General features: G+C 35.9%; 1 protein-coding gene across 1 annotated transcript; it reads left to right on the top strand.

Annotated features, from left to right (window-relative positions):
• Positions 1-755: 755 nt before the first annotated feature.
• Positions 756-27,294, top strand: LOC140162310 (uncharacterized). Its single transcript, XM_072185544.1, has 9 exons — positions 756-956; positions 17,041-17,093; positions 17,383-17,444; positions 18,673-18,778; positions 19,189-19,308; positions 21,619-21,870; positions 22,694-23,023; positions 24,043-24,165; positions 26,836-27,294. Exons 2-9 carry the CDS (start codon positions 17,063-17,065, stop codon positions 27,219-27,221), a joined length of 1,410 nt encoding a protein of 469 aa, XP_072041645.1. The 5' UTR covers positions 756-956; positions 17,041-17,062; the 3' UTR covers positions 27,222-27,294.
• Positions 27,295-27,724: the final 430 nt, after the last annotated feature.

Here is a 27,724-nt window from a genome sequence, read left to right as displayed (position 1 = left end):
CTCTATCACATCAAACAATATTTAAACCAAACACTTACCCCTGAATGTATCAATTAGGTCTGGCATTTCCCACTTTTGGAGCTAGTCAATCACACAGTCATCCGCCATGATGATGAATCTGACCCTGATTTCAAGGAAGGAAACCCCTCTTTTGCAAAATTCGATCTTTTTTAAACAACGTTGTTTAAAAGTTCATTTTTTGGTATTATTCATGAATTAAACACACACTGTTTAAAATTCAAGGACTGTCTTTTAAACAATGTTGTTCAAAGTTTGAACAACATCGTTTTAAACAGCGACATTTTAAACAGTGTTTTTGCTGTGTATAGTCTAAATTGTTTAAAAATCTAACAAATGTAAACTTTTAATCTTACATATTGACAATCAAATCCATCAGATCGAATTTTCAATCTTCATTTAGGTGCGTAATTGAATATGTGGTTTTTTTTAATCCAATACAATCCAAAAAAATGTTATGGATTTGAATTGCAACCTGCAAGATTTAATTAGATTAAGATTCTTAATTAGATTAAGAATTTTCCCTCATCACAATCTCATCGATAATCTCTTTAATAATAAGGACTTTACAGTGTACAACCTGCCGCAATTGAGCAATCTGGATTGCATGAAATAAAAAAATTCCCTTTCTTGGCAAATTTCCGCTTTTCTGAGCTGTAGTGTTTCTGAACAACTTCCGCGCGCTATAAATTTACCTGGCTGGTACGACAATTGTGTCAGATAGCTTTAGCCACAGAACGGGTCGACACATACTGAGACGGTTTATATTCGGGCTGCATTGTGTTATAAAGGGTGTGGTTGACGTCAAATCGCACTTTAAAAGTGAGATTTCAGTTGGATTTATAACCTATTGAGAATACCAGCGCGAGCAAGAACGATATAACGAAGTAAAGACAGGAGCAGAAAAGTAAATGCCTTGTGCTCTTCGATATACCGAGGTAAGTACACAATAGGCATTACCATGTTCATGGCCTGCCTGTTTCAGTATTACATTCATGCAATCTTTATTCCCTATTACAGAAAAACTGCAGCACTACTTTTCCAATGATCAAAAAATAACAAAACTATCAAACTTTTTGAGCTAAATCGTAGCCAACACTAAAGATTTTGAATGCTTAAACTTGTGCCAAGTCTTAGAATTTGGTGACTATAATTGTAAGAACAAATTTGCATGTTTTTGGCTCATTTTCACTCAAATGCGAAAACTTTAAAATGTAAATTTTATTGCCAGTTAGAACTAAGTCAAGGATTAAGATTTAGCTGTGTTTCATTTAGCAAATCAAGATAATATTTTTTTTTATTCCAAAAAAATAGTGCTGTACGGTATTTTTTCCCTTTAATAGGCAGTAATACACTGTAACTTCATTACAGTGCATAATATGAAAATGTAAATCAAATTTTACTTTAATTACGAACTTTTCCAACCGTCATTTCAAAGGAATTCACAAAATGATTGATACCGTTGAACTCTCATACACATGCCAGGTTCATTTTGCAGTTTTCAATAAAACGATTAAAACCATTTGTGTGACTTTTATGAACACAATCTTTCAATAGATCTGCTTTACAGTTAACGTTTGTAATGTGGATGGCATGGAACCAGGGCATGGACTTCCCATTCTTTAGTAAATTTTAGGCTTCCCGGATACTTTCCTACTCACTGTTTCTTTGCATAAATCGGCGTAAAATTTACATTTTCTTCGTAATGGTGACTCGATCGGGTAAAGCTACAATTTTACAATAGTATTTTATTAGATCTGTAAATTTTGTTCATTTTGAACAATTCCTAAGAAAAAACGAAGTTTTTGACTCACGTTTTAGTGACGTTTCACCACTACACTAGTGGCTTCATCAGACTGGCAACTCATCACATCTGAATGTTTCCTTTTATGGGTAACAGGAGACACCGTAGAGGGCGTGATGAGTTGGTCAAAGATGTTGTTGAGTGCGTATGCCCCCTCGTCCTTGTTTAGAGTGTCATGTCCTTTTCTGCGGATCCAAATGGGTTCCTTGAGCCACCTGGTAGTCTTATCAGCTTCACGATCAATGACTTTGGATTCCTCCCAATTGATTGAGTGATTTGTGGAGGCAACATGGTCAGTGATGGCAGATTTGTGAATCTCTGTGACAGAAGATTTGCGATTTGCACGTGTGAATGGTCTGGCTTCAAATTTCTCAACCTCTTTTTGGTGTTCTTTAAGTCGGGTGGCAAAGTGACGTCCAGTTTCGCCAATATAGGAACTGAGGCAGTCACCACAGGGAATCTCATAAATGGCCTCCGCTTTTTGATGGGGGAGAAGTTTGTCCGTAGGGTGGACGAGCATACTGCGAATGGTGCGATGTGGTTTCGCTAGTGTAGTGGTGAAACGTCACTAAAACGTGAGTCAAAAACTTCGTTTTTTCTTAGGAATTGTTCAAAATGAACAAAATTTACAGTTGAAATCTACATTCCTAATGAACTTGTTCAAATATTTTATTAGATATCAGCTAAAAATATGCGTTAATGATTTCTTCACGGACATTTCATTTAATAATAAACGGTAACAATAAGCGGTCGCTGAAATTGTGGAGCTTATTTTTAATATTATTAATTGATATATGTACTAATATAAAAATAAATATACATATACTCTTGCCAGAAAACCTGTTAACAGCATAAAAATTCTATTAGCATGACAATATCTGAAAACTAGGACCTCATTACAAGTGCTCGTTCCAACCATTGTGTCCGATTTTGAATACTTGATTTGGCCTACAGCTGCACCTGACATTGCGTAATGAGGGAATTCCCCTTCATGGCAATTTCAGTTTATGTGGATTTTCCACAGAGATATTGTAAGTAAATAGGTCTACTGTATAGCTGTACAGTGTGTAATTTAGATTGATTGGAATTCCCCTTGTTTGCCAATGTAGGCTTCCGAGTACTTTCCGTTTATAATAACAACTTTCAATTACTCTTACATGTAGCTCTATACAGTCAGGACAAAGATACTCAGTGGTCAGGATAACACCTGGGTATGTTCCCAGGGTTTATGTTATTTTTAGAGAATCGTGTACCGACAATAACGGTAGTGATACTAGGCTTTAAGTTTAAGGGATATACGCAATATTATTGTACTATATTTCTTAGTGAACATAGCTACTGCTTAATAGCAAAGAGCTTTTAAATAGAAATAGAGTCGCAATAGATTATATAATCTTTTGTTCGTTTGATGCCGATTAGAAGTTGCGACAGGCTATTCATAAAAGTGGTACCATTGTTTCGAATAAAGGGTTCCGCCATTAAATTGGTCACTGATCCGGCATCATATTAACGCTCTACACAACAGGCGAGTATCAATAAGTGACCACACTACAGTCATGTGTAAGGGCAGTCATGTGTAAAGTGGTACCATTGTACTCATGTATCCCAAATGTGTGCTTGTGTGGGTCTGGAGTCTATAAGGAGGCTTTAGCTGGCGATGCAATCATCTTTACCACCCACCTGACGTTAGGCGTTTCATTTAAATAAATTGAATGCTCTTGGTGATCGATTATCACATTAGAATGTATGAAGGCTGCCATGTTCAGTCCATATATCTATATTACACCATGGTAATCGCTATACGTATACATGTAAGTATAAGTATAGGCCTATAAAGGTTGTTTTAAAGGGGTCTCCGGCAATCATAACATTGTGCCTTATATATATGTTAGAGAAATAATTATCAAGCACGAATTTCATGGTTTTATTTAAAACAAACCCATATTGACCATAAAAACGAATAAAAACAGTCGGCTCTCAACACGCGATATTCAAAATTCCCGCGCCGAATATGTCTAAGTGCAATGACGTAATGGTTATTTGTGTTCAATTGTCGTCAGCCTTCATTGTATTACTGGGACGTCATTGCACTCGACAATTTCGGCACCCGGGAATTTTGAATATCGCGTGTTGAGAGACGGATGTTTTTATTCGTTTTATGGTCACTATGAGTTTGTTTCAAATAAAACCACGTGATTCGTGCTTGATAATTAATTTTCTATCATATAAGGCATAATGTTGTGATTGCCGGAGTCATCCTTTAAGAAATGTCCATTTAAGTTTATTTTAAGAAGGAGATTGGTATAGAAATAGTGGCGTACCCAAAGAGGGGAGGGGTTGGGGAGGGCAGATTCACCTCTGTGAGAAGTCTTGGGAGGGAAGGAGGGAGGAAGAGGGGAGGAGGGGATATGGAGAATGAGAGAGGGCTGGAGGAAGGGAGAAATAAAAAGATATAATAAAGACAAGTAGATAAATAGAAATATAAGAAACATGATGGGAATGAGAGAGGGAGGGTGAGAGGGGACAATGAGAGCGAGGGAGTACAGAGAAGGGAAAAGAAAGGAATGATGAATACATTTAATAATAATTATTAGGCCTATATAATAACTAAACACATAACAGCACTGGGCAGCCATTCGATGATGTCAATGCCTTTATTCGTTACGTAATTAAAACGCCCAGTCAGGTGTATTTCACACCTACTAAACACAACTCACCCAATTTCGCAAACCGGACGTTGAATGTACACTCCCATGAATATTGATTGGCAACATTTTCCAATATGTCAGCGCTCTAATCGGAAACAATAGAACAATGGACCCTGCAGAGCGTTGCTTAATAGTGCCAGAAGTATAGGTAAGTGCATTATAGCTGCCGTGTGTAGATGAGTACAAAATACTGTGTATAAATTGCCAATTTTTCACAGGGCAGCTATTGTACTAACCCACTTTGCGCACAACTACCGTCAAAAAACCCATGAATAGTATTGTTTTGAGTTTCAGATCGAAGTAAGTTAAAGTATTAATCACATACTCAATATAAAAGCGTAAAGCGACATCCATAGTTATTTGGACTCAATATTCAAAATCAAGTACCCCACAGAATGCCAGCTGCATGTCTATTCTGATATTATGTTACGCTTGAATTGACATAGTAAATAGGCCTACTAGAATAATGATTGAATTGACCCGTAGAAATTGACATAGTTAATATCACAGATATACTTTTGTAGGTCTGTGGTTCTTTAGTTATGTTGTAAAAAGGGCTGAAACAACAACACTTTTGTAAATCGTACATAACTCATTAACAACAATAAATCAGGCATATTTTCAAAGTATATTATAGGAGGCTTTAGCTGGCGATGCAATCATCTTTACCACCCACCTGACGTTAGGCGTTTCATTTAAATAAATTGAATGCTCTTGGTGATCGATTATCACATTAGAATGTATGAAGGCTGCCATGTTCAGTCCATATATCTATATTACACCATGGTAATCGCTATACGTATACATGTAAGTATAAGTATAGGCCTATAAAGGTTGTTTTTAAAGGGGTCTCCGGCAATCATAACATTGTGCCTTATATGTTAGAAAAATAATTATCAAGCACGAATCACATGGTTTTATTTAAAACAAACCCATATTGACCATAAAAACGAATAAAAACAGTCGGCTCTCAACACGCGATATTCAAAATTCCCGCGCCGAATATGTCTAAGTGCAATGACGTAATGGTTATTTGTGTTCAATTGTCGTCAGCCTTCATTGTATTACTGGGACGTCATTGCACTCGACAATTTCGGCACCCGGGAATTTTGAATATCGCGTGTTGAGAGACGGATGTTTTATTCGTTTTATGGTCACTATGAGTTTGTTTCAAATAAAACCACGTGATTCGTGCTTGATAATTAATTTTCTATCATATAAGGCATAATGTTGTGATTGCCGGAGTCATCCTTTAAGAAATGTCCATTTAAGTTTATTTTAAGAAGGAGATTGGTATAGAAATAGTGGCGTACCCAAAGAGGGGAGGGGGTTGGGGAGGGGCAGATTCACCTCTGTGAGAAGTCTTGGGAGGGGAGGAAGGAGGAAGAGGGGAGGAGGGGATATGGGGAATGAGAGAGGGCTGGAGGAAGGAGAAATAAAAAGATATAATAAAGACAAGTAGATAAATAGAAATATAAGAAACATGATGGGAATGAGAGAGGGAGGGTGAGAGGGGACAATGAGAGCGAGGGAGTACAGAGAAGGGAAAAGAAAGGAATGATGAATACATTTAATAATAATTATTAGGCCTATATAATAACTAAACACATAACAGCACTGGGCAGCCATTCGATGATGTCAATGCCTTTATTCGTTACGTAATTAAAACGCCCAGTCAGGTGTATTTCACACCTACTAAACACAACTCACCCAATTTCGCAAACCGGACGTTGAATGTACACTCCCATGAATATTGATTGGCAACATTTTCCAATATGTCAGCGCTCTAATCGGAAACAATAGAACAATGGACCCTGCAGAGCGTTGCTTAATAGTGCCAGAAGTATAGGTAAGTGCATTATAGCTGCCGTGTGTAGATGAGTACAAAATACTGTGTATAAATTGCCAATTTTTCACAGGGCAGCTATTGTACTAACCCACTTTGCGCACAACTACCGTCAAAAAACCCATGAATAGTATTGTTTTGAGTTTCAGATCGAAGTAAGTTAAAGTATTAATCACATACTCAATATAAAAGCGTAAAGCGACATCCATAGTTATTTGGACTCAATATTCAAAATCAAGTACCCCACAGAATGCCAGCTGCATGTCTATTCTGATATTATGTTACGCTTGAATTGACATAGTAAATAGGCCTACTAGAATAATGATTGAATTGACCCGTAGAAATTGACATAGTTAATATCACAGATATACTTTTGTAGGTCTGTGGTTCTTTAGTTATGTTGTAAAAAGGGCTGAAACAACAACACTTTTGTAAATCGTACATAACTCATTAACAACAATAAATCAGGCATATTTTCAAAGTATATTATTTGTAGAATGAACTTTTGCAAAACAAGAAAGTGTTATTTTTCAATAATATATTGATTTGAATAATGAAAATCGATTTTGCTACTCCGACCAACAATACGTCGTATCCCTTTAAAGAGTACAACATTACCAATATATTAATTATATTCACATCTAAGTTTAAAAAAAAAAAATTTCCGATACATATTGGGCTTGGAATGACATAGTAAATACTTAGTAGTATTACGATTGAATTGACCCCGGGGAATTGACATATACTGCGCCAATAAAGTATCCTTACATTCGGGAAAATAATCACAATTTCCAAACTGAACAGTATTGGAGTAAATTTGTTTTTTTTAATAGATGCACTGTCTAATCCTGCACATTATGACACCACATTGAATCCAATGTGACTTCAAGAAGTAAAGTTACAAGCATTTGATTAGACGAAGGTCCAGTTTCAAAAGTGACAAACTGGCCTATTCAAAACTCCACAGCCCACAAATCTGGTTTGAAAGTGGTGAATGGCTAATTTATGCGTTTGGCTTTAATTTAAAACAAAAGGAACAAAAGAAAACTGAAACAAAAGAACTGAAAAAAAAAATGAAAGTTATGAAAAGTAAAAACTGAAAATTAAATAACGCTTCATTGAAAAAACTGTGTTGTCTCTGTGTTGCGCTTGTTGGAATCCTTTTGCGCCTTGTATAGGCCAGTTTGTCACTTTTAAAACTGGACCTTCGTCTATTCAATTGCTTGTAACTTTACTTCTTGAGGACACATTGGATTCAATGTGGTGTCATAATGTGCAGGATTAGATAGTGCATCTATTTAAAAAGCCAATTTACCCCAATATTGTTCAGTTTTGAAATTGTGATTATTTTTCTAAGTGTAAGGATACTTTATTGGCGCAGTATAGTTAATATCCAGGGTTTTCCTTCTTTTAAAGGTACAACATTACCAACAATTTATTATCTTATTCACATCTAATGCTGGTTTCATACTACCCTGCCGCTTGCCGCTGAGCGGCGTGGCGCACGCGCATTGCAGACAAACGGACACAATAAAGGCTTGTCATTGGTTGAAACGTCCTGCCGCTTGCCACAGCGGCAAGCGGCAGGAAAGTATGACGGGCGCTTAAGTTAAAAAAAATGATACATATTGCGCTTGGAATGACATAGTAAATACTTGAATTTCTACACCTCAATGGCAGCCATAGCTGGGTTCCCCCTTAGGTCTATTCCACCTAAAATGTGAAATAATGTGGCCTTGGCGGGGATATTATAATTAAGCTGCATTCCGTCACCCGTGTTATATACACGTGGACAAGAGAATGATGAAAGTTTACAACACAATACAATTCAACATCGATTTTTAAGCGGATTTAATACACCCAGTTGGGCAGTAACAACACCAGTTTTGTGTAGACGGGACCCAGTAATGGCCGACTGAATTCTGACCATCACTTGGCTCGTTGGATTCGTCTATTGGAAATATTGAGCAATACATTTCGAAAAAGGGACAGCCGGCCCCCCGTCGAGCCTATGACTCATGCTTATATCAGCTGGTCTATTTCTGTTAACTGTTTTAAAAGCTTTATCTTGGACGAGGTGCCATTGCTTTTCCTGTGATCATGGTCATGATGATTGCGGAGGAAACACGACCTAGCTGAGGCGGATTTAAAAACCAATCCAGGGTTTCAAAAGCTGATCACGTTCAATCTTATTGCACAATATCAAAGGCCATAGATCCCGGCCCTAGATACAACGACCATTGCGCACGATTAATGATCGTGCTAATCATGCAGACGAATCCAACGAGCGAAGTCATGGTCAGGATTTGGTCGTCCATCTTTGGGTACCCGCTAGCACCATCCTGGTGTTTTGAGCCCCCAATTGTGCAAATAAAAGCCGCCAAACACCTAGAGAAGATGCAAGGACGAGGAGGGTTAATAGAATAATACAATAGAGATAATTCCGCAGGTAATCCCGTCGCATCTATTCATACATAGTCCTTTTGTTCGCAAGTACATCCATTTGTAGCGTTTGATACCGCGTGTAGTTAATCCGATTATTATGTCACTTCAACAGCGAGTAGACCATGTAGAAGCTGTGTGTTTTGCCGAAGGGAACTGTAGGGCCTATTGTGTTGTAAACTTTAATCATTCTTTTGTCTACCTATGTTTTCGCGGAAGGTGTAAAACGGGTGATGGAATGCAGTTTAAAATTTCAGCCAAGGCCGAATCATTTCACATTTTGGGTGCATTGTAGCCGACGGGTACCCAACTAAAGGCTGCTAGTCAGGTGTAGGAATGCGTGGATTTGGATTAGTCTATAGTGTACAATGGTAGATTTTGTATCTTCAAAACATGTTTAAACTAGCTAATTTTGTACAGCATGTTCAGTATAGGATTATTTATTAATAATTTATCTTTTTACACGTACAAACTTCAGTATAATGCATTTTGAAACAAACATAAAAGCGATACTTAGCGATATAAGGGACCGTTCACAAACACTTGTAAGGGGGGGGGCTGATTCAAAACAATCTCATCCCGAAAATTTTTCAGCCCCCCCTTTTTGACATGAAAATTATGGGTCAACCCCATAGAAAAGCATATAAACTTAATTTTTCCAGGAAAATTTGTGGTTATTTTTTTCAGCCCCCCCCCCCTTAGGAGGGTCAAAATTTTTGCATCAGGCCCCCCTTACAAGTGTTTGTGAACGGTCCCTAACATCAAAAGATAAATTTGACATTTACACGAAGCCTTGCATGCTGTATATTTAATACCAGACAATATCTAAGTAGTCTAAACATATATATGCAGATCAAAATTATTGCTTTGAATGAATCATGATTATGTAAAAACAGTTCAAGACCTAAAATATTAACTTAAAAATAACTTTATAGTGTAAAAATGATACGCAAAATAGATAAGCTTCATATCATGTCTTCATTGTTCTTGGGGGCACTTCAATTTGAAATGGATATAGGTGTAGGGCTGGCACTTTCGCACTAAGGGACCGTTCACAAACACTTGTAAGGGGGGGATTAAACGAATGTCAATCAATATGTAAGTCACTTATTTCTTTCATCTTATACTATATATCTGCATGCAAAATAATCAGTCATGGGAAATGATATTGTTGTAAAATGTCAAACTAAGTTCATGGTTAAAGGAAGTCTCCGGCAATTGCAACATTATGCCTTATACATGTATGTTAGAAAAATAATTATCAAGCACGAATTATATGGTTTTATTTCAAACAAACTCATATTGACCATAAAAACCAGGGTTGGCGATTTGTTTGATTAAAAAAAATCGATTTATTCATTGATTTAAATCGGATTTGGTTGGCGATTTGTTTGATTAAAAAATTACCCCCCCCCCTCCCCCTTGCCCCCACCCGTTACGCGTAGTAGATGTTTGTATTCAGACAAATACAGCTGACACACTAGAGGAATGGTATGACAGGCATGAGATGTTTTAGCTGATCAGCTGAATTCAGCTTTTTTGACTATTCAAATTTACGCATTTTTATTCATTTTCAGCCCAATTTTTGGTCCTTTTTTTTGCCAATTTCACGCTGTTTTGCAGCTTTTTTTTTTTTTTGGTTTTACTCCAGCTTTTTCAAGCAAAGCCACTCTCATGCCTGTATCGCTATGGGTCTATAAAGGAGATTCCAAGACTGGAATCGTTAGATTTTTCTCGCGAGGGTTTGCCCAAAATTCCACATACTTAACAAACATCGCTGCCGAAGTTGATCCTTTCCTGGCCTAGCACATAACAAATTTCCCGAAAAAGACCTATTTTTTTGGTGTTTTGGGAGAAAAATCCATATCTTCAATACGAAAGATCAAAATTTTCAATTGATCGTCGGCTTTTCATCCCATCACACTTTAAGTATAAATTATCAGATTTATAAAGTTTACTTCGAGTACTGTTAAATATCAAAAATATCAATTTTTAATGATGTGTAATGTGTAATACATTGCGAATTTCACAAAATCAAACTTATTTGATATCAGAAGGACATTCTTCGTATTCAGAATGCAATTCGATATGTCTGATGTGCTCTATTGTCCCACAATAAATATTGTCCAAACGTTCATACCCCATCCCTTAAGTTTGCATAAAATCAGCCGCTGTTAATAATTTTATGATCTAAAAAAAACCAGGACCTCATTTTCAAATAATTATTTCGAACATTGTGTCTAATTTAATTTAATGCATGAATAGGCCAAAAATCTGCAGCTGGTATAGGGATTGCATGAAATAAAGCAATTCCCCTTTCTTCATGTACTTACGCAATTTCAGTTTTATATGGGACTTCCCGCATAGATTGCCCGTTAATCATTCACTCTCTGGTACATAGAGGCCTAGTATACAAACATTAACTAGTAGTTGGAATCATAATCAGTGGGTGGAAGATGAAACTGTTGCATTCAGAAGCTGATAATGTTGCATTTTTTGTAATCAACCAATAAACTGTTTCATGTATGAGTATGACTAAAATAAGGGCGTGGGCAAATTATGATATAAAAATGAAAATTTATATGCACGTAGCTTCAATCGACGGAAAGCTATAGTTGAGAGATAAATAGATATAGATAAGAACCGTAACCAGTGGTAGCCTATATTCCCGGCCTATATTACTCTTGTTAGCATACGGTTTCAAGTTATACCTTCCGACCTTTTCTAGTGAAACAACAGAACTGTTTGAGCTTCGACTGAGTTAAGTGCACAGCGGATTTTTTTGAGAAATGGGAGTGCGGAATTTCCAAAAGGTGGACGTTCCCTGTCCGCCCCCCCACTAAAATCGTTTGCATGCACAAACCAAACTGTTCACTTCTATGGACTGATATTTGTCTTCATGGGTTAAGGCATGTTAAGGTTATTAATTATTTTAAACTGTTGTGATTTGGTAGTTCACAGCATCTTACGAATGGTAGTGAGCTTTGGCAAAAACTGCATTGCTCAATTCATAGCGAGCGTGTAGAAGAATTAAAATATCACAGATATACTTTTATAGGTGCTGCAGTTCTTGAGTTAAGTTGTAAAGAGGGCTGAAACAACAACACTTTTGTAAAACGTACATAACTCATTAACAACGATAAATTAAACAAGTTTGCAAAGTATACGATTTGTGGAATTAACTTTTGTAAAACATCAAGGTGTTAATTTTCAATAATATATTGATCTAGATAATGAAAATCGATTTTTAGGTTGCTTCGACCAACAATACCTCTTCTACCCTTAATGTTTCCGATAGAAAATTTGGCGGGAAATAATCCCGTAAAAACGGTAATTGTCAGCAAGTAAATATCATAATCGCTTTGACTCCGACGTTTCGTATAAGCTGGCAAGGTACATTAATTGCAATAATTGCAATTATCCCAGACAATTCTTGATTCGTTTATACATAGTCATTAATCGTCAAGCTTTTACCCCAAAACAGGAACACAGTATATTTTGCAAGCCTGACCATAATTCTTTTCTAACAAGCCTTAAGGGATGCCCGGGATGGGGTATGAACGTTTGGACAGTATTTATTGTGGGGCATTAGAACACATCAGACATATCGTATTGCATTCTGAATACGAAGAATGTCCTTCTGATATCAAATAATTTTGATTTTTTGAAATTCGCAATGTAATCAATACACATTTTATGGCAAATGATTAAAAATTGATATTTTTGATATTTAACAGTACTCGAAGTAAACTTTATAAATCTGATAAAGTGTATGTAGGTGGGATGAAAAGCCGACGATCAATTGAAAATTTTGACCTTTCGTATTGAAGATATGGATTTCTTTCCAAAAACACACAAAAAAATTAGGTCTTTTGGGAAAAAATCCATATCTTCAATACGAAAGGTCAAAATTTTCAATTGATCGTCGGCTTTTCCTCCCAGCTACATACACTTTAAGAATATACCATTAGATTTATAAAATTTACTTCGAGGACGTTATATATCAAAAATGTGAAAAATATCAAATTTTAATAATTTGTCATAAAATTTGTAATATATCGTGAATTTCAAAAAATGAAAATCATTTGATATCAGAAAGACATTCTTCGTATTCAAAATGCAATTCGATATGTCTGATGTGCTCTCATGTCCCACAAAAAACACTGTCGAAACGCTCAAAACACTCATTCCAGATCCCTTAAATCAAAGTAAAATAATAATTTGATGTAGCTGCAGGGCCTAATTTTGATTTGTTTTTTTTTCGGTGACATTTCTTCTGCGAGAATTTGTCCCGAGAATGTCGGCACATCAGCGTACATTTTTTGAACGCCCCAACTTTAGTTAGTAAACAAGTATTCCTGAAAAAAATTGGTGTCAGTTCCAATTTACAATGTAATTATTATTTGAATGTAATGTTAAAGAGAAGTTTTGCACTGTAGCGCTGACAAGAACATTAGTGGTAGTTCATATATCATTAAATAGGCCCACTATTATTCAAATCTTTTCAGAGGGCGCACCACCAAATCACTCCACGATTTATGTACCAGTGAAATTCGGTTAAAATAGTCCACCGCTTATTTGAGCTTGTTGCGGCTTTATTTTCTAAGATAATTGTCAAAATTCGCCCGTTTTCAGCTCATTTGCTTCTGGCAAGTGTCTACATGAAGGAATCTGAGAAAAAATCCCAATATTTTATTTCAGAGGTGAAGTTTTGGCGCAAATTTGAACAACGTCAGGTTTCAAAAATGAGTGATTTTTTAGGGTTAAATTTGAAATGGAGCCTTGATCTTTGGTTCGAGTTGTATCAGGCCGTTGTAACTCGTATACAAGCGCAATACAAAAAGGTGGCGACAGCGTCGGCTTTCCCTGTGTATTACTCTGCGCTTAAATGGCGTCCGATGGCGTCGCCAACAGGCACCAAATTGATTCAAGGGCGGCGCCATATTGGAAAAGTAAAGTAAAAATGCTGCTGCCACCACGATAGTACTAAAAGCTACGTAAAAAAATATGCGTAGTACTGTGGAGACTTATGCTAATTAAAGAAAAATGCTGCTGCCATCTACGTCCACATGTTGCAAGCGTGACGATCGCTGACCTCACATCGACGAACGGAGTTGCAAGTCCATCGCACTTCGTGCTCTATTATACGTCCATGGTTGTATTTTTTCCTGAATGTATTTTATGCTTTCTCTCCCCCACCAGCTCCAAGTACAGATAAAATACAAAAAGCCGAAAAAGGAAAAAAAAAAAAAAAAATGTGATGTGGACACCGTCGGCTTCCCCGTGTATTATCCGCCCGTGCCATTATCACGTGACTGTAGTAAAATGCTGCTGCCACCAGATATAGGCTAATTAAAACAGCGTATTACTATCAAGACTTATGTTTGAAAGCTGTCCTCAGATCGATGCGTGAAGTTTCCAGTCCATCACACTACGTGCTCTATATATTAGTCCATGTCGATATTATCAAGACAGAGATTGCGTCTGATGACGTCATCTGTCAAAGTCGTTGATGATGACCCGGCGGTAACGGCGCCTATTTTAAGCTTATTGTTAATTTTGCACCTTCAAACCGTACAAACCATCTCAAAAGTTAGGTCTTTATAGTAGGAAACTTTCTTTAGCGGGGCACCATGTCAACAATGCCTAGAAAAGTTGCTTTTTGCCTTGTAAAAGTACGTAATTTTTCGGCATTTCCTGGTATCAGGTCGATTCGGCCCAAACCAATTCGTCCACAATTGACTTGGCCATATGCCAATTCATGCATTGGTCCCAAGCTAAGTCAGCCACAAACCAATTCGATATTGACCAAAAGGGATAACTGATTTAATATGTTAATGAATATATGTGACCGTCCATCACGAAACAGCTGTAAAGTCGGCTGGCGGTCAATTTTGTTTTATTTCGTGTTTAGAAAATATATCATAAGCTTTAAAATGAAAAATCATTTGACTCCAAACGATATCCAGAAGTAAAAAACAAGGGGGTTAAGTGCACAACGTACAAAAAAGTGACTATATCTCATTAACCGATGATCTTACAGATATGCGACCACTGACCTTTTTTTTGTTCCTTATGACTAAGGGAAATGTTTGACATATCTCACGACTCTGTAGGAAATGATGTAAAGTCTGCACAAAAAGAAACTCAGCTGTTATAAACACGACTATAGCTTCAGAACTAATAATTGTTTTCACAATATTTCAACATAGATGGAAGGATGAATTATTTACACGCATTTTGATACCACATTTGTCAAATGTTGTTCAATATTAACGACACAGTAGTGTTTTTAAAGAAAAATACCCGAATTTAAAAGTTGCAGTTTACAGCGGTCAATGCTTATTATGCCAGCACGGTTGCACGTAAAGCCCGCCCTTAATCTTCACGCTTACTTCAAATCAATACAAATAGCTGCAACTTTTGAATTCGGCTATTTTTCTTCCAAAACACTGCTGTATTTGTAATATTGAACAAAAATGGACAAATTGGGTATCAAAATGCGCGTAAATAAACCATCCTTCTTTTGATGTTAAAATAATGTGAAAACAATTATTAGTTCTGAAGCTATAGGCGTGTTTATAACAGCTGAGTTTCATTTTGTGCAGACTTTAATTTAAAGTATTAATCACACAATCTTTTCAAAAATATTTTTCAATTCTTATCGATATTTTAGTTAAAATTGAGAAAACAATTGGCCAATTTCGTAGGTTAAATACCACTAATTATATATTACACAGGTTTCAATGGGAAAATGGCTAATCTCGGGTGGAATTTTCTCATATTCAGAACTCTCACAGTTAAATCCCAGCAAACACAAAACGTTTTCGACATCATTCGCAAAAGGTTATAAAAGGTTGTCAGAAAACGTTTAAATGTCGGGTTATATAAAGGGTATATTAAGGGTATAAAACGTTTTCATAACATTAAAAAACATTTTTGATAATTACTGCCCAGCAAAAACAAAATGTTTTACAAAAAATGTTTAAATGTCGGGTTATATAAATGGTATAAAACGTTTTAATAACATTCCAAAAACATTTTTGAAAACTTGATACAAAACATTGTAAACAGAATGTTATTTGGGGGTTGAAAAAATATTTTGCGAAAACTGTTTGCCCAAAATATTTGCAATAACGTTTTAAATACGTTTTCATGACCTTTATATAACCCGACATTTAAATGTTACTAAAACATTTTGAAAAAAAAAACATTTTAAGAACATTTATGTGTTTGCTGGGTGCAAATATTTTAACATAATGTTATTCAAATGTTGACAAAATATTTGGCAAAAAATGTTTGCAAAAATAGTTTAGAATAAAATTTTGAAAACATTTTAAAAATATTGTCGTAGTGTGTTCTCATACAAAACGTTTTAAAACGTTTTCATGACCTTTATATAACCCGACATTTTAATGTTATTAAAACGTTTTTACCTAAACCAAAAGCCAAAATTTAACTTATTCAAAACGTTTTTAAAACGTTTTTGTGTTTGCTGGGATGTCACATACCAGGTGAAACTATATGATTTAGATGCCAAATGATCAAAACTCAACATAGGTTGATCAGAGACTTTTCTTGTTTAACGCACTGAACCGTAAACACCTTAAAATGGCAGTGCGCCCTCGAAGCTGAAAGTTACAATATGGTAGGGCGAATATTTACTAAAAACTGAAGCCGTGTGTATGAATTTTGGTACTATTACAACAAAAATGTCATATAATGAGAGAAAATATACCATTTTGAAGCATCAAACCCTAAAAAGTACTTTTTTGGCTATATAACTTGATCAATTTCAGCGATTTTAATGCAGTCTTTTCAGATGCCATGCAAACAAATAGTTACTCGTCGTTTTTCCATGTATCGCCCAGGCCTATTAGTGGTATGTAACCTATAGCACCAGCCTGATCTGGTATTAATATTATATAGATTCCAATAAAATAATGGAAAGATTATAATTTTTTTAATGTTTCTATTTGAAATTACTTCCTTGATTTAAAATTGCTACTTGTTTTTTGTTCCAATAAATGGAAAGATTATAATTTTTTTAATGTTTCTATTTGAAGTTACTTCCTTGTTAATAAAATTGCTACTTGTTTTTTGTTCCAATAAATGGAAAGATTATAATTTTTTTAATGTTTCTATTTGAAATTACTTCCTTGATAATAAAATTGCTACTTGTTTTTTTGTTTATTTTTGGGTTTTTTTCTCTCATTCCGCAGCATGTATCACAGAGAGTAAAGCATGGCCACGAGCGGCGGTTATAGAGGAATAGGTAATGATTTGAGAGGTTGCGATTTCCATACGTACGTTCGATGCTACGTTTGGAAATCGCATCCTCTCTATTATTGTGATGTTTGCTGTTTTATGGTTAACAAGATTTAAGAGGCACGTGGAGAATGTATAATATCGCACCGTTTGGTATAATTATAATTGTTAGAAATTGTTAATCACTTAATGACATGTGATTTTTATCGCAATAATTTTTAGCCTTTTTTCATCAGTAAAAATAAGAAAAAAACAAGCCGGTAACCATGAATATTTTCTTAATTATGTTTTATTAGGTATGGAGCATGCTTCCGGAGGTGCCTCACCTGAATCGCCAACGATTGTATATGACAACAGGGTTAGTTTATAAAAAAAAATTCATTCTGTATAGGATATGAGAACTAGAATGAGTTTGAAATATTTAACTTTTTTGACATAGCTAAGGCATATTATACACGTTATTATAGAATATCATTTCCCCATGTGGTCGCAGCTGTTATCTGTCGAGTTATCGAAAATCGAGTATCGCAAATATTTGATCAAATCAAGTCCCCAAATAGGTTAAGTAAAGTACAGATATATTTTAATCATGTTAATAGGTATAAAGTATAGGGTCCACAACTTATAAGTTCCCCCTAATACTGTTTGAAATAAGTCGAAAAATATTTTACGAAATGTAAAAATGTAAAAAGATATGTATAGCCCTATTTGTTTTATCCCTGTGGACCAATTTATAGCATCACACATCATTGCGTTCAGTCACAATTACTAGTTAATTGTGTAAGAAAAGAGGCCGTTTTAAAAATTGCACCTGAGTCCATAGTAATCAGGTTTTCTTTAACAAATACATGCCTGGCCTACTGTATTGTTTGAGAGTTGACTCCTATGGACTCAGATGCAACTTTTAACACTGTTTAAAACGGTCTCTTTTTTACATAATGAACCATTGTGACTAAACGCAATGACGTGTGACGCTTCAATTTGGTCCATTTGTATTATTTTGGAACTTTGTATTTAAATCTTTGGAATTTGCTAGCTACTTTAGGAAGGAAATAAGAGTAGAGGACCATTCCTGATGGAATTAAATTTCACTTAGACCAGTTCTCATTTTAGACCCGGTCTAACTCTTTTGTGCATACGGACCAGAGTGTTTCCCTGTAACATAGCATAATTCATACATAAAAGTTAACACAAGAAATAAAAACAAATATAATTACACAGAGGCTAGAAACTGACCTGCATTAATGGTTTAAGTCTGAGTGCAGACTAAACAAAAATAACCAACAAGTAAAGTAAAACCTCAAAGTTTGAGGGAAAATATAATGTAATGACAAGCGGCAGTGGCCTCCCCTCAACAAAGTCAAATGCAAATGCAATTTTCAAGAGACAAAATCATATTCAACAAAATCTACTTATCATTGAGTACAATGAAGTAGACAACATGTTGAACAGATAATTTGATGCAATAATGTAGTAAATAATGCTAATCATATAATCTCAAAAAACACGATCATGTTTTCAAATAAACAACTTTTAAGAATTGATTGAAATTAATACTAGTAAATCGATATTTTTCCTCCTACAAGACTGTCTATCGTGTAGAGGGTGACCTTCATATATACCGTCGAACTACGCATGTCAACTGCAGTCTTACTGATGATGGTAATCAACAGAGTTCTGCCGCAGAAGAAGGTAATGTAACATGTGTCATTTCAAATTGGTGACTGTTTTTGGAGAAAACCTTCTGTTAATAAAATACTATGCTGTGTCACCAGCCTGGGTGACTCACGCTCCAGTAATTTCAGATGATTGAGCTCATCAAAGAATGTCTTCCAATTCATGAAAACAAATAGATAATCAGCTTATCGGATTAAAGAGAGGGAAGGTCTTGCTGCTCAGCGAGTGTTTGTAATTATCAGAAGGTTTACTCCAAATTCATTCTCTAATGTGCACTTAACCATGTTTATATGAGTGCTTTAATTATCAAAATTGACCAAATACGTGTAAATACGTCATATTTAATGTAAATGTAATAAGTATAAATGCATATTGTTTACAGTTATGATGTAGAATTATTTGTTGCTTTTCTGTCATGTCTGTAGCCCGGAAAGGAGTCGACGCAATCACATTTATGCCATATAAAACGTTGAAATTACAAGTACTTCAACGCATCGACGAGATACCAGCCCTACTCAGAAAGCTGAAATACTTATGCAAATCAGGTATTTATTATAGCACATGTTTTTTGTTTTTTTTGTTTTTTTTAATTTTTGTCTGAGAAAGACTACGCAGTCTCTTTGTAAGAGTGAAAAGGTGTAAAAGTAGGGGTGTGGTGTATGTTTATGTTGGTTATAATTTCGTTAAAAAATACATTCCATAATTATTATTAGGATAACTAAGAAAATCAAACTGTATGGCAACAATTATTTGGTGAGATACTTGCAATAACTGAAGGACGCTTGAGTCAAATCAGGATTATGAGGTCAATAGCGCAAATACTAGCAATTAATGTATTTTCCCCTTAAACATGTTAAAGTTATACCAGGTTATGGTATATTTTCTTGCGTCATAGTCCGGCGGCAGAGCAAGGTTAGATGATTTTGCCAGTTAAAGTAGTTTTGTTTGCTGATTATTACTCTTTGAGTGGTACAAAATTAGATTTTGGGGGATGTAAAATGGTATCCCTTGGGCAATTAGAAATATTAAAGATGGCCGCTATGGATAATAAAAAAGCTCGATTATTCACTAGTGGTACCAAAATAAATAATAAATTAAAAGTATTTTTTGTAAATTATTTGCCTTTTGGATGCTTTAAGAATAAACTATGCACAGTTTTGAATGTGACACTCTCACAATTTAAGAAATTAAAAATGGCCGCTGTGTAACGTCATAAGAAAAAAACATTAGTTTCAAAGTAAAGTTCTTTTGCCAGATTTTGTTTCTTACAATAATTAATGTACACCCTAGAATCAAGCAGATCCAGTTTGACATTTTACTTCTCCACAATCGCATAAAAAATTTCAAGATGGCCACCACCGAAATGAAAGGTAGAAATATAACACATTTTGAAAGACATTTTGCAAGGGAATGTGTAGAGTGACGACAGCCCGGGGTTAACAACTTCCCATTTGGTGATATCTGAAGTGATACCTGTATCAAAATTATCAGCCCAACTTGTACCAATCCTTCTTGAGCGTCTTCAATTCCTTGATCAACAGCGCCTGCAACTGCAGCCGAAATTCTTGAAGTGTAGGACCGATCATTATGGTAACCCGGCAGTCGAACAGATCGTTTATAATCATCTTTGAATCTCTGAAAGACACCCAATGCTACTTGAAGATCCGTTGCTCGCTTTTGCAAAAGACTTGTAATGATGTTGCCAATCAGTAAAGCTCACAAGGACTTCTTCAGCTTTGGCGAGGACATTTTGTAACGTGTCAGACACTGATTATGCAACCAGATCCTTATCGATAGGGATATTGTAGTGTGTATTCTATTGCTAAAATGTTCTGAAAGACAGGTAAAAACGCAAATGGTTAAGAACAATGAAGAATGAAGTTGTGTTGTTAAATAAACTTATGAGTATGATATGTTATGAAAACAATGAATCAAATTGTAAATTGCTCTGATTTTACTGAACCTTGGTGGAAACACAGTCTATGGTGGAAATAACCATAAGGACGAGGAGACTAGTCAGTGACTGAAATTGCATATCGAGGGCAGAAACCAAAAATTCGATGACGTTCTATAAACGAAAGAGCTCTCTAAAGTAAGGTAGTCTTGTTTCAATATTATACCAATGAGGGAGAGAGCAAAAGAGAGCGAAAAGCAGAAGAGGGAGACAATAACATGGAGAGACAGGGGCATAAAGCGAGAGAGTTGAGAAGGATAAGATTTGCTGTTGGGTGTCTGTGGAGTCAATACATTATTAGCTGGGCTGACTCTATCAAGCTGAATATTCCTTTTTCCAGGCAAGCTGTCAACATATATTTTCGGCATTTCCATCGCAGTCGGACTAATGCTTTCCATAATACCCCTTTTATCGCATTCCCTACCAATAATGTCTCCAGTGAAATTGTATTTAGCCTGTGTAGAATCGGAGGCTTATTACTGCACAGAAAGAATATCTTAACACCGGTAGTTAGATCAGTTCAATTGTTTATTTACGTTATCGTGGCAACTACCAATAGCATGATGGGAAGGATAATTAACTACATGGTTGACATCCTATGAACACATCGAATACATTAAGGGCGCATAACATTATACTACAGTTTGTTTTCTTTTTCGCGCAAATTTTATAGATGTATGAACCTGTAACTGTTGTTGTTCGGAGTTTTTTTGAAAATAATTTCTTTTTCGTCAACGTCAACGGGGTTGTTGAGACCCACAGATATAATTCGCTAGTGAATCCGGCAGTTGACTATGCTTTTGCCTTTTCTGCTTGAGTATGTTTAGTTGCCAGGATATCAATAAATCTAATCAAGTCAAATTAATTTTGTTGTTGTTGTTTTGTTTTGTTTTTCATCTAGATAATTACAAAGAGTGCGGAGTTCCATGTCAAACCATTGACAATGTAGAAAACGGGGAGCAGTTCTTAGACGTGCTTGAAGACTGCTGTCTCCTAAGTCAAAGAAATGTACTGTACCTGCAATACCTGTTACAAACAGCGACTCAACATGGGCAAAATTGCATGGATTTATGTGAAGAAGTTAAAACCTATGCAGAAAAATATCAGGAAGACTTCAATACGTTATACTTTCAACCTGTATATAAATCCAAAGGTACGTATTGAGTAATGAGCTTTGATATATTGTTAACCCATCATTAGCTCATATGCAGACATTTTCATATAAAATTATCTTGGCTTTACATGATGTCACTTTAGCTGCTATGTTTTACCAAAAAACATCACCTAAGGTGATCGTATGTTGTGGTGTATAAGCTAAGTGTGGGTGTAAACATGGTAAATAAAGTTACGGTTTTAAAAGTCTGCAATTTCTACGCACACATCCCAACACCACCGATCCACACAGCCCTAAAATCTCCATATACATGATAATGATATTTTAGTTCGTGCAAAATGTTTTCTGGTCTGAAACGAGTCTCCAAGTAACCGGAGTACGGGACCCGAACATAGATGAATACCGTACTTCGGCATCGCTGGGTTTATAATTATGTTTTTTTGCTGACTATGAACCTTTGCCGTGTTGAATGTATATGTCCGACATAGCTGAATTATTCCGATGTGTATTTTGTAGCAATTTTTATCACAGATTTTCGTTTCTATATCAAATTATTCACCTTTTTCTGCTTTTTTGGTCATTTTAATTCTATAAACTGTGCATTTCTGTGTAAATTGAGGGCGCTATTTACATATATTTTAAATTTAAAGTTCTGCCTTACATTTCATGATAAAAAGGTTTTTTTAAATTCCCCTTGTCATTTATTAGTCTACTCCTAAACAAGATTTTAGATAAATAGCGCCATCATTGTTCAACTTTTCTTTAAAATGACTCAGTTTATATGCCATCAAACAACCGTGTGATAGGCCTTCTGTGATGTAATAGTTTAAATTGATTTACCTGTTTTATTTATTCTATACAGCATGTGGTGCTTTCGTAACCGAATTTGAAATTGAATACAACATTCACGGCGACACAACTCACTTCGCCAATCTGGATGCGAACGGACTAACAGAAGTATTATCGCAGAAGCTCGGGATCCCACCTCGACTCGTTCATATCATTGGCGTCAAGAAGGGTAGCGTGATATTGGCAATTCAGTTGCCATTGTTTTGGCATGGCGAAGATACAAAACGGAACTTACGCAGACTAGTAACTGAGGACACAGAATTCATAGTGAATTTCAAAATCATCTGCGTACATATCGCTAAAGATGTGAATTGTTTCGTTTACAAAAGACAACACGTAGCAGGTAAGACTTGATGCTTATCAAACTTGAGGTATAGAAAGGTCATGTGACATGGGGGATATACAGCGGTGGACAAATACATCGGGACAAACCTGCTTTTTGTCAGTGCCAAATGGATAACGTTAATGTGTTGACGTCAGGATAGCTTGACTCTCAGCTTGCATGTACTCGTTTTGAACGCATTCTATTTCTGTTATTTTCAACATTCTGATCACACTCCCCTCAGTGGTATGAGCCCTGTCGTCACTACATAACAGAGTGCATTGCGGGTAATATCTATAACAGATAAACACCGCGACTCGTGCAGTATATTTAAATGGGAGTGAACTTCGCAAAAATGCTACCTACTTCTTTGGTCCAAATGTCTTCTCAATATTGGTATACCGTAGAATTCCGTCTAGAAGCATATATGCCTCTAAACGAGGGTTTTTTTTAAACGAAAGATATGAAAGGCCAATACCCTTCTCAAAGACATTGCAATAGATTGGTCTTACAAATATACATGTTTGTACAGCCGCCTTTATCAGTAATATAGTTATTCAAACTCCAAATAACGTTTTTGTTGAGAGTGTCTGCCTCTTGTCTCTTGTGTCAAAAAAACCTCGTTTAGAGGCATATATATGCTTGTAGACGGAATTTTACGGTATACTAGCAAAGTATTGATTGCGATTGTTTTGAATGGCTAATCTTGTAAAAGACATGAAAAATCACGGGGGATTACCTTTGAGTTCATTCACACGGCCGTCAATGGAGGAGATTGGTTCTGTTTATCTTCCGCCCAAGTATTGTGTGACGATGTCTAAACATGCGCAGTTGCAATTTTTAACAATTGAAAAAGGGCTTATTCGATCAGGGATCATATTTCAAATAGAGAATGTAAAAATAAAGTTAATACAGGTGATAAAAATGTACAGATGATAAGGCATTTTATAAAGATACGAAATAAACATGTTAACATAAAGCGTTTAAATTAAGGCCACTACATTATATTGTAATTCTGCACAAACTATTATTACTTTCAGTACAAGGTGAAAGAGACCAATCTGGAAGTCACAGCCCAAAGAAAGGTAGGGCGTCTGATCGACAACAACAGATTGAACAAGAAACAAGGGGTGGTTCTAAGGACGGAAGACAACATGCGCAAGGTATTAAATTAAATTTTAGAAATTACAATTACCCTGAAAACAGATAAACAAACAGAGCGATAGCGAGAGTGATGAGAAAGACAGAGAAAAAGAAAAGGCGAGAGAAAGGGGAGCGAGAATAAAGGAATAAAGCACTTTAAAATTGTCTAGCGCTTAAACTCTTTTGCTACATAATCTCGAGTCGTTACTGGGCTGTATTTCACGATAATTGATAGGGTGCATAATTATACTGATATATGTATACTTAATTGCATATAGACAGGTTCTTCAATGGCATTTGAAACACAATTTTCGGTAATTACTAATAATTTATTTGTCAATGCTCTCCTTGATGTGAAAATCAGGAGCTGTTGTACCTATAACTATTGAAATTGTGCCCATAGTAACGTCCACCACGGCTTAAAGGAGTATATCGTAATTCTAGCATCCTATTTTTATGACATTTTTCAGTAGCTATCCACGAAAAAAACTTATTCCCAAAATTCCGATTTTGCATTAAACAATCCGCTGAGTGCACCAAATCCGCGTAACTTACTAGTTTAGTAGCTTACTTCTTTAGTAGTAACTCCGCAACTGCCGAGTATCTTACTAAACTAGTATTTTTGGGACTTGCGCTGAAGCGTAACTGGCGAGCAACTACTACTTTAGTATCGTGGCCAATAGAGCAGTTAATCCGAATCAGCACCTTTAATATCACGTTTATAACCACGCGGTCTTACGTCGACAGTTGTTATTCAATATTAACAATAGAGTGTTACGTCACAGGTACCCCGGTACAAACAGAGTCCGTAATAATATGGGAGTATTTCATGTGGCTTGGACCATTCATAGACCGTCTGCTTTTTTAGAGCAGGCCTATGTGACATGATCTGGTCCATTGGGGCCAAACGGGCGGCAAATTTGAAACTGAGACAAAGGCAAAATGTGGAATAAAACAATAAAACACATAAGAAAATAGACACGAAACATCATAACTTTAGAACCAAGTATGCTAAACCTTTGGTGTTTTCAGTAGGCCCCCTATGATAGCCTAATGTTTGTTTAAGGTAATAGTCATAGTAATAACTCAATTTTCAAAAATGCCTCCTTTGGCCCCCCATGGACCAGATCATGTCACATATGATCCATTATTATATGCAAATACCTATAGGTCTACATGCATTTAGATAATATGTCGGTTGGTGAGAATAAAGGTAGGTGATTGAATATCCATAAAGTATTATGTAATAGTCAGTTGTGAAATAAAATACTGGGTAGGCCTATATGAATTAGGCCTATTCAACATGCTCGAGTATGGAATCCATGTTAATTCATACAAGCTACTCACTGCTTTGAAGACAACATGGATGCTACTAAGAAAAAAACGGGAAAGGCACCGAGGGGTAAACACTTCACAGACTACGAGAGGGAGCTGCTGATACAACTAATTCAAGTTCATGGGGTAATAGAGTCAAAGAAGAAAGACCACAAGTCGGTAGAAAAGAAAAAACAAGCATGGGCAGAAGTATGTGATCAGTTTAATGCTGATGGTCTGGTCAACAAGAAAAGCCCCACTCAACTCCAAACTCAGTGGAAGGACATTAAAGCCAATGCGAAGAAAGATGTGACCCGTTACAACAAAGAACGTGTCAAGACTGGCAACGTAGCGGTTGAACCAATATCTGAAACCACCCAAGCTGTCAAAGGAATCATTCCTACAGCCTTCAGACCAATAGAAGGTACTCCAGATGATGATGAAGGTCAGTAAATTTATGACGGTAAAGATACACTGCAAAAACAGCGTTTAGCATTTAAACACCTTTCTAAATACATTGTTGCCTTTGTAAACATGTTTAACCATGTTTAGATTATTGATGGATATGTTTATAGTCACAGTCACAGAACATTTATGTTTAGGGATGTTCAGGTTAAAATCTATGCTACAATGAAGACCCTTAAACATGAGTGTTTCATGTTTAAACGTATATTTAGATGTTCAAGTCAGTTTGTATACCAGTTTACAAGAGTGGTAACCATGTTAAAAGGTTAACAAAAATCATGTATCACTTAAACGAAATAAACATTTTAATGTGTTACATTGCTACAGCTTGAACACTTTATCAGTATAACTTAGCTTATCAGAATAAATGTGTTACATTTTGAAATGTTTACACCTGCTGAACACAAAGCTACACAAAAATTACTGTTATGTCTCAAATCCCATGTCAGTTTCGAAAATTAATGAGGAATGTGGTTTTGTTTTTTGTTTTTTAAGAGTTCTTAACATTTTGAGGTAAGATGTTATTTGCGAGTGTTCAAAAGTAAACACCGTAGAATTGTGGTTCATTTGCACAATTGAAATATAAATATTAGTTATTCTATACCTGAAGCATTTTTTTCTTCAAACTATTTCTCAGAATGTTATGATAATAATAATAAAATAAACAAATAAATAAATAAATAATTAATTAACGGGGGCTTAGAGACATATTACAATCATTTTTTAGCCTTAAATATTTATGAACAAAGTAGATTGTACATGTAGGCCTAGGCCTGTAGGCCTATTATATACCTATCGCGCTCACAATATACTATAATATGTTAAAATTATCGTGTTTAAGTAAAGTGAGTGTAAAATGTCCTTTACACTTGGGAAGTGTTTAACGTCATTGTTTATTTCTACACATTTAGGTATGCCAGGTACACCAGAGCAGGATCAACAACCAGAGCCTGAATCAGAGCAGGATCAACAACCAGAGAGTCCCTCTACCGTCAACGAAGTGCAGATAGAAGACATACCAAGTACCTCTGCAGCAGCAGATGAAGTGTCAATCAGTTCTTCAATGATCGGTAAGATGAGTGCGGTTGAACGCCGTGGAAAGGAATTTCACGACCTCAGAATGGATCTGTTAAGACAGGAACATAATTATAAAATAGAAATTATGCAACTCGACTTGAACATGAAACAGGAAGAGCATGAACTTAAAATGGAGATTCTTCGTGCCATTCGTGATAAGGAAAGCAACCACACGTCATTAAGTTGTTCATTTGCTCAATTAAGCAACCTGGCTGATTAAACATGTTAAAGGTATTGAAGAGAAACAGAAATGAGACAAAAATGATAGAATAAAAAAGCAGGAAATAGATAAATAAAATAATGTCTCAAATTTACTACAACATCTATATCGACTACAATGCCTACTTTGTTTGTATTTACCTTTTAAATTATTGAAAATGTCTTTCTATTAATGCACGTCGCACTGCGTTCCCATTTCTGCGTGCTGGATTATTTGGAAGTGCATTCTGCTGCTGATTTTGTGGTTGTGGTGGCACAGGGAAGTCTGGTTTTCCGCGCCTTCTAGCTATATTGTGTAAGACTGCTGCAGCTACGATCGCAGTGGAGCTTCTAATTGGAGAAAATTTAATTTTACTGTCACTTGACAGAAGCCTCCATCTGCTCTTCAGAACTCCATTGACCCTTTCCACAACATTTCGTGCACGGATATGGGCCCTGTTGTATCTTTGTTGGGGTCTGGTGTCTGGTCTAAGAAGAGGAGTCATCAGGTAAGGTAGGCATGCA

Source organism: Amphiura filiformis, chromosome 10 (genome assembly GCF_039555335.1).
Source record: "Amphiura filiformis chromosome 10, Afil_fr2py, whole genome shotgun sequence".
Lineage (NCBI taxonomy): Eukaryota > Metazoa > Echinodermata > Ophiuroidea > Amphilepidida > Amphiuridae > Amphiura > Amphiura filiformis.
This window is presented reverse-complemented; position numbering and strand designations above follow the sequence as displayed.

Coding starts and splice junctions, on each gene's coding strand:
- LOC140162310 (XM_072185544.1), top strand. CDS start 17,063: ATGGCCACGAGCGGCGGTTATAGAGGAATAG. Junction 17,094..17,382: donor CGGCGGTTATAGAGGAATAG/GTAATGATTTGA, acceptor ATGTTTTATTAG/GTATGGAGCATGCTTCCGGA. Junction 21,871..22,693: donor ACCTGTATATAAATCCAAAG/GTACGTATTGAG, acceptor TATTCTATACAG/CATGTGGTGCTTTCGTAACC.